General features: G+C 35.6%; 1 protein-coding gene and 1 long non-coding RNA gene across 2 annotated transcripts in view; one reads left to right on the forward strand and one right to left on the reverse strand.

The window, feature by feature from the left end:
• osp (myosin phosphatase Rho interacting protein outspread) overlaps nucleotides 1-18,948 on the reverse strand; it is a 153,751-nt gene that overhangs the window by 21,113 nt on the left and 113,690 nt on the right. Inside the window, exon 5 of the mRNA XM_074174891.1 lies at nucleotides 215-393. Coding sequence (XP_074030992.1) covers nucleotides 215-393 — 179 coding nt within the window. The remainder of the gene's footprint in view (nucleotides 1-214; nucleotides 394-18,948) is intronic.
• On the forward strand, nucleotides 602-1,652 carry LOC141482145 (uncharacterized). Its single transcript, XR_012465368.1, has 2 exons — nucleotides 602-663; nucleotides 744-1,652. It is a non-coding gene; the product is annotated as an uncharacterized lncRNA (long non-coding RNA).

Below are 18,948 nucleotides of genomic sequence, written 5' to 3' on the forward strand. Positions count from 1 at the left end.
TACAATTCCATGATTAACGCGATCACATCCAGTCCACTTTCAATTTGTATATCGCAGCAAGGGAGGGAAATCACGTCGACCATTGCCGTATCGCCTTGTCTGCCGCAGTTGTAGACGAAACGGCATGCCACAAACCTTGCAGATCATAGCTAATGAACCCGAAAACAGCGAATAATGCGTTATCAACTAAGATTTTTTATAAGAAACAGCTCACCTTCTTCATGTGCAGCAGCCCTTCAGCAGGTAAGGCCAAGCTCGATTCGGGCGACCTATCGGTGAGGGCGGTCGCGATGTCCCGCAATCTCTCGTTCCTCCAGTCACGTCTCGTTCTGGCCTTATCTTCGCATCGCAATTTGTCTCGGGTCGGTGGCGAACCGGAGCTCACTATGCAATCTGCAAAAGAAACAGATACCGAGATAATGACGACGATGGTAAAACTGACAGGTTACAAGTTGGCGAGGTGCTTCTCATTTCGGAAGATATGCAAGATAGAAAGCGACTCGGCGCGAACGAGGTACTAATCGTCCACGATGTAAATAATCGACGAACGTGACGGTGGTAACATAACACTTGTTTCAATAATAATAATAATAGTAATGAATGGTAGTACGCGAGTAGTGCGGACGTATAAACCCGAGCTCCGTTGAAATAAATAAATACAAGGTTAGGAGAGCTAATAGGAAGGTGAAAATCATCCTGCTGCTATATTGCACCCGAGCTCCGTTGAAATAAATAAATACAAGGTTAGGAGAGCTAATAGGAAGGTGAAAATCATCCTGCTGCTATATTGCATATTAATCAACACAACTATTTTGATAGAAACGTAAAAAAATGGTTATCACGCGAGAAATCAGGGAAGAAATAGAATCGTCAGTTAATTCATCGATAAATAAGTGCCTTAGTAGTCAAGCGTTTATAAAAACAATTGTAGACAGTGTATCGGAGGCTATAATAAAAACGCTGGAAAATAAATTATCACTACTCGAAGAAACAATTACTGGTGTACAGTGTGAACTCTCTAACATGAAAACCGAATATAATCTGAGAACGAAACAACTTGAAGATACAGTAGCGAAAATAACATCTGATCAATCTTCCATAGAAAAAAGATTTGATTACATAGACCAGAATACAAGACGATGTAACTTAAGAATATTCAACTTTAGAGAAAAGCCGAATGAAAGAACCAAGGAAGAAGTTATACGCTTAATCAATTCCAAAATGGGCATCAATTTAGTGGACCAAGATATAGAGATATGTTACAGAGTGGGAAGGAAAGAAGAGCATAAAACTAGAGGTGTTTTCATTAAAGCAAATAATCATGAAACCAAAAAGAAAGTTTATAGCAATAAAAAAATGCTCAAGGGAACTGGAATAGTAATAAGAGAGGACCTGACGAGTTTAAGAGTGAAACTTTTAGCCAGAGCTATCGAAAAGTATGGTATAAATAATGTATGGACAGATTCAGGAAATATTTATGCTAATACTGGGGTTAAAATAATTATTGTCAAGACTGAAGATTTCAATAAACTGATATAATGATGATATATTATTCCATATTCATGTTTATGTCTCTGTTTATATGATTATATATAATGTTTTTTTAGATTTACATTAAAATATTGGAGTTTGGGTGTATGTTAAAATTTGTACATATATTAGCTTATTTACTTACATATGCTCGAAGTACTTAATAGTTTGGATAACGATGAGGAAACAAAAACAAATGTTTATGATGACTTACATGATTACTTTTGTGGAGATAAAATCAGACGAGTTGGTGATATAGGAATTGTTCATTTCAACATTCGGAGTATAAGAAAAAATTTTGATGAGCTACTTCTTCATTTACAAGAAGATTTGGACAAATTAGACGTAATTGTTCTATCAGAAACATGGAAAGTAGAAGAGGTGAGTGAATTTAATTTACAGAATTTTGCTATTTATTATAATGAGTCTAAAATAAATCAAAATGACGGGCTGATTGTTTATATCAAAAAAACTATTTCAGCTAATGTCCAAATCATTTCTTTAACCGACACAAAACTATTGAGGATAACATTTTTCCAGAATCATTCGAATAACAATATTGAAATAGGAATTACAGCCTCATACCGGCCCCCTTCTATCGATTTGCCAACCTACTTACTTGATCTGCAGAATTATTTTTTAAATTATAATAAAAAAACTATTGAACTTTTTTTAGGAGATATTAATATTAATCTACAGGATATGATTACACAACACACTAACCTATATAAAAATATAATGAGCGAAAATGGTTTCCATTCATGCATTAACGCTCCCACAAGAGAAACAAAAGACTGTAACGCCATCATTGATCATATTTTTATTAACAAAAATAATTTTATAAACCATAAAATAAATGTTGACCCATCTGTTATTCACAGTAGCTTGACAGATCATTATGCAACATTTATATATATCTCCCGATTACCGAAAACGAATGCACCACCGACAATAACAAATTTCAAAACAATAAATTTCGGTAAACTGAAAGCACTTTTGAATAGAGAGAATTGGAATGAAATTTTATCATGCAATGAGCTACAAATTTCATACAATAAATTTATAGATAAACTGAAAAAATATATCACGGAATCAACTAAAACGAACATTATAAATAACAAAAGAAACAAAAAGCTAAAACCTTGGATAACATTAGGACTGATACAGTCGATTAAAACGAGGGATAGCCTAAAAAAAACATTTCTGCTTAAAAATACTCAAGAAAATGAAAGAAAATATAAGGACTATAGAAATAAACTCAATAACTTAATAAAACGAACAAAAAATGATTATTATAAAAATAAACTACAAGAGGTTAATGGCAACTGTAAACAAACTTGGAAAATAATCAAAGATATCACAAACATGGATGCAAATAGAAATAATGTAGAAAGCACAACAATCAATAAAGGAAATGGTGAAACCGTAAGTTGTAATGAAGAAAAAGCTAATCTGTTCAATAACTTTTTTCATAGTGTAGGTGCAAATATGGCAAAAAAAATTGAAAAATGTGACCTACCCAAAAACTTTTTAAATGATACCAAGGTAGCATCCTCCTTATTTTTCGAACCAGTGACAGAAAATGAAATAATATGTCTAATTTCTAAGTTAAAAAACTATAGTGCACCAGGTCCTGACGAAATAACTAGCAAACTGATAAAACATATACATCAATACCTATTGAAACCACTAGTTCATTTGATTAACTTGTGTTACAAAAAGGGTAATGTACCGTCTCAGTGGAAAGTTAGTAGAATAACTCCAGTCTTTAAATCTGGAAGTCAAAGTGAAATATGCAATTACCGACCAATTTCTGTCATCAATAATTTTGCGAAACTATTCGAGCAATCTGTCAAAAATCGAATAATGGATTTCTTTAGTAAACATCAGGTAATAACACAACAACAATTCGGGTTCATAAACAAATCGAATACAGAAAATGCCGTGCTCGACTTCGTAGAACAAACAGTAGGGGCCTTGGACAAGTCTTCGAAATGTCTTGCGGTATTTATGGACTTGGCAAAGGCGTTCGATACTGTGTCACATGAAATCCTACTCCAAAAATTGTGTAATTATGGTATTAGAGGTCATGCTCTGCAACTAATGCAGAATTATTTAAAAGAACGGACTCAAACTGTTAAAATTGGTAGCAAGCTCAGTACAACATTACAAATCAATGTTGGTATACCCCAGGGTACAGTACTTGGCCCGATTCTTTTTCTTGTTTATATAAACGCAATTACACAAATTAATGAATTTCACGGTCATATAGTGTGTTATGCTGATGATACGGCCTTGATCTTTACTGGTGATAGTTGGGATACAGTCTATGAAACTGCTGAAATCAATGTGAGAAAAATTCTTCTTTGGCTGAATAATAATCTATTGAGTCTGAATGTGAATAAAACAAAATTTATGGCTTTTTCACTAAATTCAGATGATCAGCCGCATATTAATGAACTGAAATTACACAAAATGACCTGCACAAAAAATTACAATTGTAAATGCCCGATAATAGAAAAAACTGTATCCATTAAATATTTGGGTCTTGTTATTGATCAACATATGAGATGGGACAAACAAATTTCATATGTAATACAAAGGATGAGGCTACTCATGCGTAAATTTTATAGTCTCAGAGATATTCTATCTAAAAAAAACTCATTATTAATATATCAGTCTTTGGCAGAATCCATTATAAGATATTGCATGACATCATGGGGGGGTACTTTCGACAACCACATTAACAGCTTACAAATAACACAGAACTCAATTTTGAAAATAATTTTGAAAAAAAATAGACGATTTTCAACGGATCATTTATATCAAGAGACTAAATTACTAAACGTAAGATCATTATACAGTTACCTGTGTCTAATATGGATGTTCCCGAAATTTAGTAATTACTCAACACGTATAACGGTAAGAACTAGAGCAATCGAGAATTTAAATATCAAAATACCTCTATACAAGAAAAGCCATACACAAAGATTCGTGTTTTATTATGGTCCGAAATTATACAACATACTCCCAGTAGAATTGAAAATTATCAAAGGAATTAATAAATTCAAACAAAAGCTCAAACAATTCATAATCGAAAACCCTCAAAAATTTGACATATACTAAAAGGAATAAAAAAGAATTTTACACATTGAATAGCAACTCCTATACCATTTGTATATTGTTGTATATTGTATTTGTATATTGTATTTTTTTTTTGTTTTTGTTTCCTCAGAGTTTGAAAAAAAAAATGTTTATTTTATTTTTTTTCTCTTTCTCACTAATCGTATTACCATGAATTATTATAATATTATCATATTTTTTTATTATTTTATAAAATGTACTTACTGAGCTCTTATCTTGGTGAGTAACAGATCACAATACAGGCATTTCAATGTCTAGGTGAAAGTTACTCATTCAAGATAATTGAAATTTATTAATTATGTATGTCATACAACAAATTGTATATTAACATGGAATAAATTTGATTTGATTTGATTTGAATGAAAGTTTTCATTGTCACCCTAAATAACAATAACAAATTGTTACAGTGTTACAGTGATTTTAAAATACTAACTCTTCAAGATTTGAAAGTAATTGTATCCAATTTAGCAAACAAAGGATCACAAGTAGATGCATTATCGAGCAAAAAGAGTAGTTTTGAAGTAATTGGACATGTGTAGTGTCATTTTGTCAACACCTCGTTACAAAATGGTAGTTTTCCAGATGATATAAAAACAAGTACAGTTACGCCTATCGAAAAAGTTCCAAACACAAAAAAATGTGACGAATATCGGCCAATTAACACTTTACCTTGCGCTGAAAAACTGTTAGAATCAGTAGTATATCAACAACTGTTAAAATATTTCAATAAAAAAAACATACTATTCACAAACCAATCTGGTTTTAGAGCCAGACACTCATGCGAATCCGCAATTCAACTTACAGTTACTGAATAGAAAGATAAAATGAGTAAAGGCATGTACACTGTAGCAGTATTTTTAGATCTTAAACGTGCGTTTGAAAAGGTTAATCGTGAAATATTAATTGAAAAATTGAAAAAATATGGCATTGAAGGAGTACTTGACTAGATCAGTGATTACCTCACAGAAAGGAAGCAGGTAACCAAAATCAATGAATTTGTATCAACAGCAATAAGCATAGACCACGGGGTTCCGCAGGGAAGTATTTTGGGGCCATTAATATTCTTAATATACATTAATGATATCAGCAAATGTAATGAATGTGAATATGAACATTATTTCGCCGATGATGCCCTAGTATCGGTTAGTGATAAAGATATAGATAAAGCTATTAAAAACATGAATGAAGCATTGCATAATATTGTTATATATTCAAAAACTAATAAATTGAAGCTGAATGTTAACAAAACAAAGGGTTTGATACTTACTACACCGTTTAAATACAGAGAATTAGATTTAAATCAAATTGAAATAAAAATAGAAAATGATAAAATTGAACTCATTACTGAATTCAAATATCTAGGATTCATGTTAGACAATCATCTATCAATGAATAACCATTTCACCTACATACAGAAAAAATTTTTGAAGAAAATTATGTTTTTTCACAAGAGTATCCCGACACTCAACTATGCAATCACGGATATGAGACAATTATACAACCACATTTTGAATATTGTCCCACTCTTCTATACACAAGTGATTTGAATAAAATGAGAACACTACAAAAACTACAGAATCGCGCAATGAGGATTATTTTGAGATGTGACAGGAGTACCCATATATATTTAATGTTAAATACTCTAGATTGGTTATCTATAGAAAATAGGCTTACATATTTAACGATGATTTATGTTTACAAAATGTTACATGACCTTCTACCCTCATATGTTGACAAATTTGTAATTTTCAATAATCAAAAAATAATTTCTATGTAAATAATCAAACAAAAACATTCAACACTAAAACATTAATGTTGAAAGGATTTATTAAGTATAACAGTCTACCTGAAAATGTAGTCTTCTAACAGTCTTATTCTGTTCAAAATAAATTTATTAGACCATTTAAGTGACCATTAAGGTATTATGTGATATTTTTTATTCTTTTTTTTTTGTATTTTCAATTATCGTAGGTAAGACTACTTATTAACAAATATAAGTAGGTCTTTTTTGTATTTTTGTATTTATATGTAAATTAATGTTAACATTACTATCATTGTTGTATATATTAGGATGTATCCTATTTGAATAAAGCATTTCATTTCATTCCATTACAAATATTGAAGAATTTAACAGCAAATGGCATCGTTCGCTTTTATATGTTGAGAAATTGATAAAATAGCGCTCTTCCACGCAACCACCATAGAATGGGGAGCAGTTGCAGCTATGGGATTCCCAAGAGAAAAAAGGTAAAGAGAACATTGATAACATAAATCAGACACAAATAAGTAAAACATTATAATGCACACATGACAATAAAAATTCAAACATCACTAAAAACTAGGGATGTATTCGAGCAGGGCCGAGCTTTGACTTGAGCTCGGCTCAGCTCAACTTCAGAAAGCTTGCATTATTCATTATTTTCCATGCTGAAAAAGTAGTGTGAAGTTAGGATTTTCCAAAGTCTACTCTCAAGGGAGCGGGAAAGATGACTGTTGCTTTTGTTCATTTGTGCTCCAAATGTACAATGTCCAATGAGTAATGCTAAAATTATTCTGAGCCAATTCATGCTTTTTTGAAAAAGCGGTTTTTATTCATCTTCTCAGACAATCAAAGATCTGTCTTGATAGTATGACACGGGACGGTACCCCGGTACCCATTTACACGATACATATACGAAATTGATATTAGGGTTGAAAATTAAGGTCCTTTTGATACACCACCCTCATTAGCGACAGCAGCGACATCGTTCATTAACGGGCGGCAGAACACATGAACTAAAAACCATCTGGTCATTGCCGACTACTCAATTACAAGACATGACCTCTAAATGACCTCTCTATGACCTCCTGATCCAGCTTCGGATGTCATTGCGGATGGCATGTGTCTATCACGATCTAGTTCAACATTAGTTTAACTACTATCCGCACTCATCAGTTTTTTGGTTTTCTGTGATTCCTAAACATTCAAATATCCATGCACCCAGTATAAACCTATTGGGTCTTTCATTCAGTGCTTCCTATTTTTAGATTTAAATGGAACAAAGTGTGTGTGAGATATCCATTGAATTTTTTTTATTTACTTGTCCGCCACGGCTTCTCTGGGTGGAGCGCATCTGGAACGTCTAATTTTCCATGACTCTGGCACATAAATCAGGCTGAAATTGACCGATGGCATAGGTTATGTTGGCTTTGACGACCGCTTTGGTTTGTGGCTTATTCGCATACACCTGAGACTGGAGAAAACTCCACAAAAAAGTCTAACTGAGTCAAATCGTACGATCTTGGTGGTCATTTCACATAACCTTAACGTGAGATGGCCATGTCCTCAAATCGCTCGTGCAGAATATGCAATGTGGCATGAGCTGTGTGGCACAAAGCGCCGTCCTGTTGAAACCACATGTCCAGACCATTCAATTCAGACCAGAAGAAGTTGGTAATCATCGACCTAGAGTCGATCTCAAAGAAATATGGACCGATGACGTCGCCAGCCCAAAATCAGTGACTTTTTCGGGATGCATTGGACACTCTTGGATTTCATGTGGATTCCACAATTTCCACAATTTTGTTTATTCACGTACTCATTCATTCAGAAATGGGCCTCATCGCTGAAGATGAATTTTCGATGAAAATTAGGGTTAGTTGCCAACTGCTCTAGAGCTCATTCAGCAAACACACCTCATTGTCTATGGTGTTTACCTCCACTTCATGGGTCCGTTTAATTTTTTACGGGTGCAGACCCAAGCCACGGCGCAATATTCGCCAAGTTGTGATCTGTGAAAGGCCGAGTACTTGTGAGCAACGTGAAATCAAATGTCTCGGATTCTCCTGCACACTCTCACAGACAGCGACGATGTTTTTGCCAGAAGTCCCTGTCGGAAGACCCGTTATATAGGTCAAATATTCTGTGTTACCACTCCCAGACCAGTCTCGACATCAATTCGGATTCATTAATGATCCAGTTGCGGCCTGACTGTGTATAAGAACATCAATCCGCTCCAAGTGATTTTATTTGCTCATTGCAAAATAGCGAACAGTTCCACTTGGACGGCGGATGTATACAATTCGAGCGGATAGCTGTAATAGAATAATTTTTCTACTCAGCAAATTACAACTCCCATTCTATGTTATCCATAAACGTTCCACGTTCCATTACTCCAAACGTGAAGTTTGTGTCGACTGTGTACTTCGGTGTCTTGTGGTCCTTGATTATGTTGTATTTCTTCGCTTTTGAGCTGAAAAGGTCCTAGTCCCTCTCTCGTGTTCCTCTCGGCGAATGCTACTATGGTCTCTGCAAATGAACTTATCTTACAATATTCAGGAACGGTAAACCCTCATTAAATTTAATATTTTACAGTTTCCATCGAATGACATGGAGTTGAAATATATCAAAAACGTTCTTGGAATAGTTGCAATGCCACTTTTAAAATGAACATAGGTACATATATACTAAAAATAAGAATATCCAATTTCAACTCGGCAAATAAAAAGTCGAGATTACAATTGTCAACAAACATATAATTATATAAGTTAATAACTGGCTATTAATACAATTTATTGCTCTACTAACGTAATTACGTGCGTCAAAATGAGTAAATATTCAATTATGGCATCAAGCATGACGGTAGCTTGTTTCTGAGAAGAAGCATCTAATAAATCAATTGAACACTCCAAAAGATTCTCTCATGAACTTTTCAAAAATGTTTTCTCTATTCTTGAACTCCAATTCATAGTTGAGAATACGGTGTGCACCGAAGAAACATCAAATAAATTCCCACAAAAAATCTAATATGATCGACAAATGCCACTACATCTTTTCATTTTCACGTGACTGTATAATCGGATTTGACAAACTGATTCACAAGTAGCCACAGCGCATAAATATTCACTTTCGTTTTCGATCATATCCGAGCGATTTACTTGCAAAACTATGTTACAGTGCTCACATTAAGCGAAAGGTACTGGTTATCGAAAGCATGTCCATTTTTCTATTCAATTTTGAAGCTAGAAAAGAAAGACTTCAATAATTCTCCCAATTAATCAAAAAGAACTGTTGAATATCCCAGACCCTGTAGTGTATCCCTTGAACATCAAATTATTCATAATATCAAGCTATCTGAACTCTCCTCACATCGTATTATACGAGATTCAGTCTCCTCTTCTTCATAATTTTCATATGACAAATGACATATGCCTGTCAGACGAAATGAACAGTTCTCTCTCTCTCTCTTTTGATTTTCTCTAGGCTAACCCCTCAAGGCTAACGCATTTTTATTATCTTCAGGATATAATATGTTCCTTTAATTGTGGATTTTGCACTCTGTATACCACCGAAGTTAGGAGAACTGCTAAGTTTCACTATCATTATAATATCACCCATTGTCATTGTTATATATGTATAGCTGAATCACTCTGTATTTGTGGTCAGGATAACATTATAAAAACAAAGTATTTTTTATATTTTTTATATTCTGATTTGCGACTGACGATCTCAGACTTTCCTATTTTTGACAGTAATGAATAAACTCTAATTCAAATTAATTGGATTTTATTTACATCATTCTGTTAGGATATTCAAATTAATATCAAAACAGAACAGTCATGTTATGAAAAGTCTCGGGACTAACACATAGATGGCGCTAATCTTATTGCATTCACCGCTCTTTCAGTAAGTACTAATCTTCAAAAGAAAGCTGTTGAAATTTCTGATATTCTACTCATAAGTTTGTGAGTTATTGTGCTGAGAGTTACACTACTTTTGTTATTTTCAAAACAATGGATCCAAAACAATTTCGTGTTTTAATTTTACACAGCTCCTTGATGGTAAAAAATACCGTTCAAGGGAAGCAATGGTTATAAGGAGTCTGTTCCATCAGAAACAACAATCAAACGTTGGTTTACTGACTTAAAACGTGGTCGTAGAGACACCGATGATGTCGAACGCAGTAGACGTCCAAATCAAATCAAATCAAATCAAAACATGCTTTATTACCCAAGATCTGAACGTCTTATTGGCAAAGTCTAGTAAATTAAAACGTGTATACGGCACATTAAATTAACAAATATATACTATAAAATAATGCTTAGACAAGAGCAGAGTATATGGACAGAACAATATTAAGCCCAGCTGAACAGATACAAATATAACTACATGAATATATGAATATTGAATAAACGAAAATATATAATGGCTACGTAATGAACATTGATAGTCATTTCGTGTTGATTTCAATGACTTGTTTACACAAAGCTACATGCCAATGGGAAATGTTCTTCAATTTGGGTTATTACAGCAAATTCAAGTATGAACAAAATAAAGTTGAGTTTAATTCATGAGTTTTTCAAATTCACTTCGAAAAGTATTCAAATTAATATTTCAAATGTTGGGTTTCAATTTTCAAAGGGATTTGTTTCTAATTCACATATTGGCAACAGCGCCTATATCAAGTTGAAATAATTTTACGTACCTAGATATTCTACTTCAAAAAAGGAAAATTATCTTTATAAATCAACAACTAAGGCAGAATATAAATTATAGTTCAATACCACCTCCACAAGCCACATAAACAACAGTTGTTTTGTTATTTATGTGTCTTTCAGTGTATGTGTACCTATTTCCAATATTATGTAAACCTAGATAATTATAGGTACTTATTCTCATGAAATATACCAGCTTCCTCTGTCTATTCACTAATACAACTGCAACAGTTATTTAATCTTTTGTTACTTTTGTGCCTGATATATTTTTAAAGTACTTCCACGGGGAGACAGACGGAAGCACATTACAAGCCACCTGCGCTTAGGCTGCTTTCCTCAAACTCCTAGTGGTCCTAACCATAATATTAATAAATTGTATATTAACATATTCCAAATAAAATTTAATTGAATTGAATTTATTTATATAGAGGAATATAGCTTAGGTGCACAAAATGTCATATGTCACAGAATGTCTCGGAACCCGGAACATAAGTAAACAGAAAAGCACGCCTCTGAAATATGTCATCTTTGTTTGTCTCATACAGGTAACAGATTCATTGTCCTTTATTAGCTATAACCGATGTTGCCAAATGGTGAAATAGAAACGAATCCCTTTAAATGTTGAATGCATTATTTCATTCCTCTTTTTTTAAGTATTTAAATAATTTTTTAAAGAAAAAGGTTGAACTGATAAGTTTAAAATGCGTTGTTTTAGAGCTCTTTCCTGAAAACTACTTAATTTTCGTCAGCAGGAACATTCCCTATTGTAGAGGTTTAGGTAATTTGATGGAGGTAGTCTCAATTGTAGTTACCTGTGGTATATAAATATTAGCGTAAGAAGCAACTTGTAGTATTCAAATCGCTGCTGAAGAAACTACTGTGTTAGCGAAACATGTCGTAACGCCGAACCAGTGGAAAGAGAATCGCACAGTCGCTTACGCATGGCGGCCCGTCGCCACGACAGAAATCGATTTTACGGGCGGCTATAGATGTTTCACATCAACAAACTGAAAGATTTACAAATATTATAGCGCCGAATCCCCCACACTAATTATGTAATAACGTCATACATGAGAACTATGTTTTCCTATTCAAAACTAAGTACATAATTCTCTAAATATCACTCGTAAACTTTATGGAAATCAACTGAATGAAGTGTGAAAGCTTCTGGGCAAATTTCGAAACGCCTCGAAATTGAACAGCATTTGCCGACTCATCGTACCAAATTCCATGCATTACTACCTAGAGTGAACAATTGTTAAGATAACTCCAGTCATGCTGATGCACTTAAGAACACTGATGTATTCGTACATACGCCACAAAAAATATAACGGTGATTTAACTCGATCGATTTTGGGAAGAATTACTAATAAAAAAATCGGCTAAGTGTGAACGGCAAAGCGATAGAACCTCCCACGTTTTCTTTGAAGAATATATATATTGAATATGTATACCGATAAAAAACGGGTTCAATTTGGAGAGTATATCAGATTCGAATGAGCTTCCATTCTTGGTTATACCCGGTTATCCCCATTGAATATATTTTCTGAAAAGGAATACCTCCTATTTGCCGACTTCTCAAACTTGCAGTCTTCTTCACAGTTTTTCATTTGATGAACTATACTCCATTATAAGTTAATTGGATTTCCTCAGCATCGTTTGCACCATATTTAGGTTCACTGTTTTCAGGTTTTACCGTTTGTCTTCTATTTCCCTTTTGATAGTTAGGTTTATAGGATGTTATGATCTTGGAACAACAACACCAAACAGATCCAAGGTTCTGTTTGTCTGGTTGGAGGTTGCAATACCAATTTCTTCGCAATTGATTCAGCATATTTCTTCATCATATATGACCGAAAAACCAATCTAGAGGTTAGTGGTGAAGGTGTGCTCTTTATCATCTGGTTGATCTTGGACCAATGGGCTCTACCCGTTATTTTTTAGATCAAAATAGAAATTCTGGGCTTTTGAGCACCAAAAGCTAACACATTTCACAAAGTATCGACTTTTCCTTGTTTTTCTGTCAGGTATTCATTGTTTCTGGTACCGGTCTTTCATATTCTCGATAGTCTATGATGCCTTGATATGAGGAGTTCCTTCGAGTTTTGTAGACTTTAAATTCCTTGCCGTTTTTGACTATTCCTTGGTAAATGCTCAGGTTTTTCTCGATTGCGCTAACTGTTTTTTGGAGAAGTCCCATTTCCTCCACTGATGGACTCAATTTAGAGAAGACCCGCAGTACAGTTATCTCCAATGAGTCATTAAATCTGCAATGATGCACAAAGGGCCTCTTTCAATACGACTACGTTATCGGTCCGTCACCTGACGTCTTGTTAGGAGATGGAATACAGTGAAAGTATCTCTAAGGAGTCATGACATGTACCGTTAACTTACTAACCTTTACTACGACAGAGCTAATAGTCCTTTAAGTTGATTCACCACTTCAGCGTTGTTATCGGTCCGTTACCTGATGGGTCATTGAGAACAAGTAACTCCAAAGAGTCACTAAACCTGGAGTTGTTTCACTAAGAGCTTTTTTTACTTCGAAACTGGCAAAGCCAGTTGACGAACTGTTAGGTAAGTCGGGGTAATAATTGATTCTGACAGGTCGTTAATTCTGTTATTAATTCCATGAGTGCCTTCTTCACACTGGTAGCGCGATCGGTTCATTACCTGGCGTATCTTTTGGTAATGGAGAGTACTGTACAATTATTTCTAACGGGTCGTTGAATCTGTCTATAATTCATCAAGAATCTCTTTCTCCAAGACAGTGCAATCAGACTGTTACCTGACATACCCTCAGTAATGGAAGGTACTTTACAATTATATCTAATGGGTAGTTGAATCTGCCATTGATTCTCCACGATAGCGCCAGTTATCCGCTATCCTGACGTTCAGTCTGCCGTTGATTCACTAAGGACCTCTTTCATCATGATAACGTCAGTTGTCCATTACCTAACAAACCGTTAGGTAATTCAGAGATCGTTAGGTAATGGAAAATACTGTACAATCATTTCCAACTGGATCCGTTGATTCAATAAATATCTCATTCACCACGACAGCGCTAACAGACTGTTACCTGACAGACCCTCGGTACGGGTACTTTACAATTATTTATAACAGTTCGTTGAATTTATTGTTGATTATCTAACAGCCTCTTTCACTATGATAACGCCAGTTGTCCGTTACCTGACCTTCCGTCTGCCGTTACAACATGATAACGCCGTTACCTGACGAACCGTTAGGTAATTCAGGGATCGTTAGGTAATGGAAAATAATGTACAATCATTTCCAACTGGATCCATTGATTCAATAAATATCTCATTCACCACGACGGCACTAACAGACCGTTACCTGACAGACCCTCGGTAGTGGAAGGTACTTTATAATTATCTCTAACGGGTCGTTGAATCTGTTGTTGATTCTCTAACGGCCTCTTTCACCATGATTGCGCCAGTTGTCCGTTACCTGACGTTCCGTCTGCCGTTACACCATGATAGCTCCGTTACCTGACGAACCGTTAGGTAATTCAGAGATCGTTAGGTAATGGAAAATAATGTACAATCATTTCCCACCGATGATCCATTGATTCAAAAAATATCTCTTTCACCACAACAGCGCTAACAGACCGTTACCTGACAGACCCTCAGCAATAAAGGGTATTTTACAACTATATCCAACGGGTCATTGAATCTGCTGTTGATTCACTAAAAACCTCTTTCATCATGATAGTGCCAGTTGTCCGCTACCTTTCAGTTGTCCATTACATGACAAACCGTTAGGTACTTCTGAGATCGTTGGGTAAAAGAAAAAACTGTACAATCATTTCCAGCTGGATTCATTGATTCAATAAATATCTTTCACCTCAACAGCGGTAATAGACCGTTACCTGGCAGACCCTCAGTAACAGAAGGTACTATAGAATTATCTCTAACAAGTCGTCGAATCTGTCGTTAATTCATTATGGGCTTCTGTCGTTTTAAAAGCGCTATCCGTCCTTTACCTAACGAATCCTTAGGTAAAGGACAGATTTAACCTATCCTGACATAACAAATCGTTAGGTAAGGAAGAGTAGTCGTATTTTACAAGTATCAACAGGTCGTTGAATTTGCTGTTATTTCTCTAAGGGCTCGTTTCAGAATGACAGCGCTCCCAGACCAATTCCTGACGAATGGGTAGATAACGAAGGGTACTCACTAATTAATTATCTCTGATGGTTTGTTGAATCTGTCGTAAATACACTGACTAGTGAAAGTAACCCTAACTGAGTATGATGACAGTGACCTTGATCTGTCGTTTACTACTTTTTTTTGTGTACTCAACGTAGTCGAAAAATTATCTATTCATGTCTATTTTTCAAAAAAGTAACACACAGATTTTCGTTCCAAGAGATATATAAAAATGGAGGATTCAGATTGTTACCGACTATTTCAAAATCCTTTTTTTTTCATACCAAAAATAACGTCTGTATAAAGTTTCAATCAATCCAAAAACGAACAAAAAGTGAGCTTTTGGAAGATTTTAGAATCTCGGAGATGCAGATTCCGTCTAACCGCCTCGCTAACTACCTATCTTATTGCGCTTATTTCATTGTCGGGTTTTATTTATATTTAGGAACGACGTTGCGGTTATCCGCCGAGGTTATTACTCTCTAATAACTTTCAGGTCACATGAAGGTACTCACACTATTTCCATAACAAATATTTTCATAATCTATGCTAACTAGATTTATCTAAAGAATCCCGCTACACGCGCTCGCACACGAGGAACCTGACCACTATCCGTTCTTTTTTTCCAATTAATCTGCCAACTTTGTTCAATCAACTGAATACGATTCTCTACTGCGAATAATCTTGCCGCATATACGCTGTTCGAAAAATAAAGTGACATTTTTCTCAAAAAATATCAATTTATTCACCAATTTCTATTTTGTCCCGTTCACAGTAGTCCCCCTCTTAGCTATAATAAAATTGTGATAGCGTGTTTTCCAATCCTCAATCGTCGCAAAACGCCGTCCTTTCACGGGTCTCTTCAATCTTGGCAATAAGAAAAGTCACAGGGGGCCAAATCTGGTGAATACGGTGACTGAGGCATGATTAAGTTGGCCAAGAAATTACGAACAAGCAACGATGAGTGAACAGGTGCGTTATTGTTATGCGAAAGCCATGAGTTTTCTTCGTATTGCTTCTTATAAGGGGAGCATAACTTCAAGATAATACTCCTTATTGAGCATATGACCATGTGGCAAGAAGTCCTGTTGCACTACGCCACGGTAATCGAAGAAAACTGAGCAAAACCTTGACATGTAATCAAACTAGACGTGCTTTTTTCGGTCTTGGGTCTCCTGGGCTCTTCCATTGGGACGATTATACTTTGGTTTCGATGTCATAATCATACACCCATGATTCATCACCAATTATGACCCTTTTGAGCAAATCTGGATCGCCGTTGACGTCATTCAACAATTCCTTTTTCTTCTTTAACAACTTCTTTAACAGCACGACGATTCTCCATAACCCTAAGCGTCGCAGGAGCCATGAGAACTACCCCAACTACAGCACTTGAGATCCTACTCGGACTTGGACCATTGCACATCTACATACGAAGAGAAGCTCGACTGGTGACACACAGGCTAATGCAGGGGCAAACCCGAATCAGCCAAGTCACACGGTGCAGAATACTTGAAACTGTACAATTAACTGAAGGCAGATCCAATACTAGGAATGTCCGTGGATAACACTTCCCCAGTACAACTTTCAAAAATATTTCAAAATCACCATACTAAGTAGAGAGGACTAGCAAAACGGCCCACCGGTAAAAGCGGAAGAAACTTGGTATGCAGATGGCTCAAAGACCCAAGAAGGAGTGGGAGCCGGTATATACGGAGGCAGAGCAAAGACGAGAATCACTCTCAGCCTCGGACATAATGCAACTGTGTTCCAGGAAGAAATAGCGGCCATCGAACCCTGTATAGGAGAAGTAAACAGGCAGAAGGTCACAAATGAAACTATTGCCATTTTCTCTGACAGCCAGGCGGCAATTAAGGACCTCAACTCATTTCGAGTCTTCTCAAGACTGGTGGGAAGCTGTCTGAGCGCGGAGCTAAATACCCAAAATAGGGTGACTCTAGCTTGGGTACCCGGACATAAAGGTCATGAAGGCAATGATGAGGCCGATGTTCTAGCCCGTGAAGGCGCATCCAAGGCTATGACAGGCCCAGAACCCTTCTGCGAGGTAGCGAAAGCATGAATGAAGACATCCATGAATTCATTGATGCAAGCCAAATCGATATATTGATGGAATAAGCTCTCAGAAATAAGGCAGGCGAAATAGTTCATAAAGAAACCATCGCCCAGATTCACGAAAGACCTGCTCAACCACAACCGTACGGTTGTAAGGGTAGTGGTGGGTCTATTAACGGAACATAGCCGACTCAGGAAACATATGAGCAACATGGGTCTGACAGAAGAAACCCAATGCAGTTTCTGTCAAGAAGAGGTAGAAACCACACTGCATGTGCTCTGTGAATGCGAATCGATAGCAAGGCTGAGACACGCAAGATGCGGGGAAGTGAAACCAGAGGCTGTCAGCTTTATGAAGGGGTCAGTATCAGGGCTATGGAGTCTCATCAAAAAGATCAAGCTAGACAATGAGCTCTAACAACCAAGGAGCATCACAATAGATCTGAAAATGTTGCAGTGACTCAGGCCATGGGCCAGCTAATCTGATCCAAACCATTTTCTTAACTTTCTCAACATTTTCATCGGTTGTTGATGTGCAGGGCGAGCTTCGTCATTCAGATTCTCTCGACCTTCTATGAAAAGTTTGAATCACTTGTGAAATACTGTTTTTTTGGACGAGCAGACAAAATTCTAGGACGAGCCGTAGACGTAGGTATTTTCAAATTGCAGTCCGAACAAGAAGGTTAAGTATCCGTTTCATATTGATTGTTTCCATCTGATAATTTTTTAACTGTCTTGGCAATTTTAATTTTGTTTGTGAGTGAATTATCTGTGTATCCATTCATCGTGTCTCTTCAAATTTGTGATGTTTCCTCCAGTATCAGCAAATAACGTCGATGAAGTTCGGCGAATGATGTGGCTTGTGTATTTTTTAGGATTGGGTAAATTTGAAAATTCCGCGATTTTTAATCCGAGTTTTCCAAAACTGTGGTGAAATCGAATATTTTCACAAATTATCTGTTATGTGGAATATGGGATGACCCTAAATATAAAAATTGCCTATACAACAGCAGTTATCTGTCATAATATTGTAGATACGGATTTTCCAAACTAGCTGTTGCCCGCTGTTATATTAACGTATAGCCGAAGCTACTGAACCTAGAATCTTGAAATATGCAGGTAGGTTATTTGTATAGCGTAAATAAGTATCAAAAAAGAAAATCAGGAATTTCCACCCCAAGAGGGAAAAATAGGGGTACAAAGATTTAATTGAATTTTGTCAGTTTCGAAGTTGGAAACCTGAAGTTTTGAGTTAATAAAAAAATATTGTGACTATTTATTTGAAATGATCTGTCACGAAACTTAATGTGACAAATCAAATTCAACGCGGCGAAGCCACGGGCAACAACTAGCATATAATAATATACTGGAGGATATGAAAAGAAGTCAGAATTATTATCAAATTATTTGATTTCTAATATCATTTCGATACTTTAGAATTGTTAAATATAATAGAAAAAAAGGAGTAGAATAGGAAGAAAAGAGGAAAAGAAAACAACTATATTTGCAGTCAAGCTCAATGCTTTGTGCGTATATGTTGTTTAATTATGAAATGATC

Source organism: Leptinotarsa decemlineata, unplaced genomic scaffold (assembly GCF_025532065.1).
Source record: "Leptinotarsa decemlineata unplaced genomic scaffold, Ldec_3_MD MMD2_tig00000882_RagTag_RagTag, whole genome shotgun sequence".
Classification (NCBI taxonomy): Eukaryota; Metazoa; Arthropoda; class Insecta; order Coleoptera; family Chrysomelidae; genus Leptinotarsa; species Leptinotarsa decemlineata.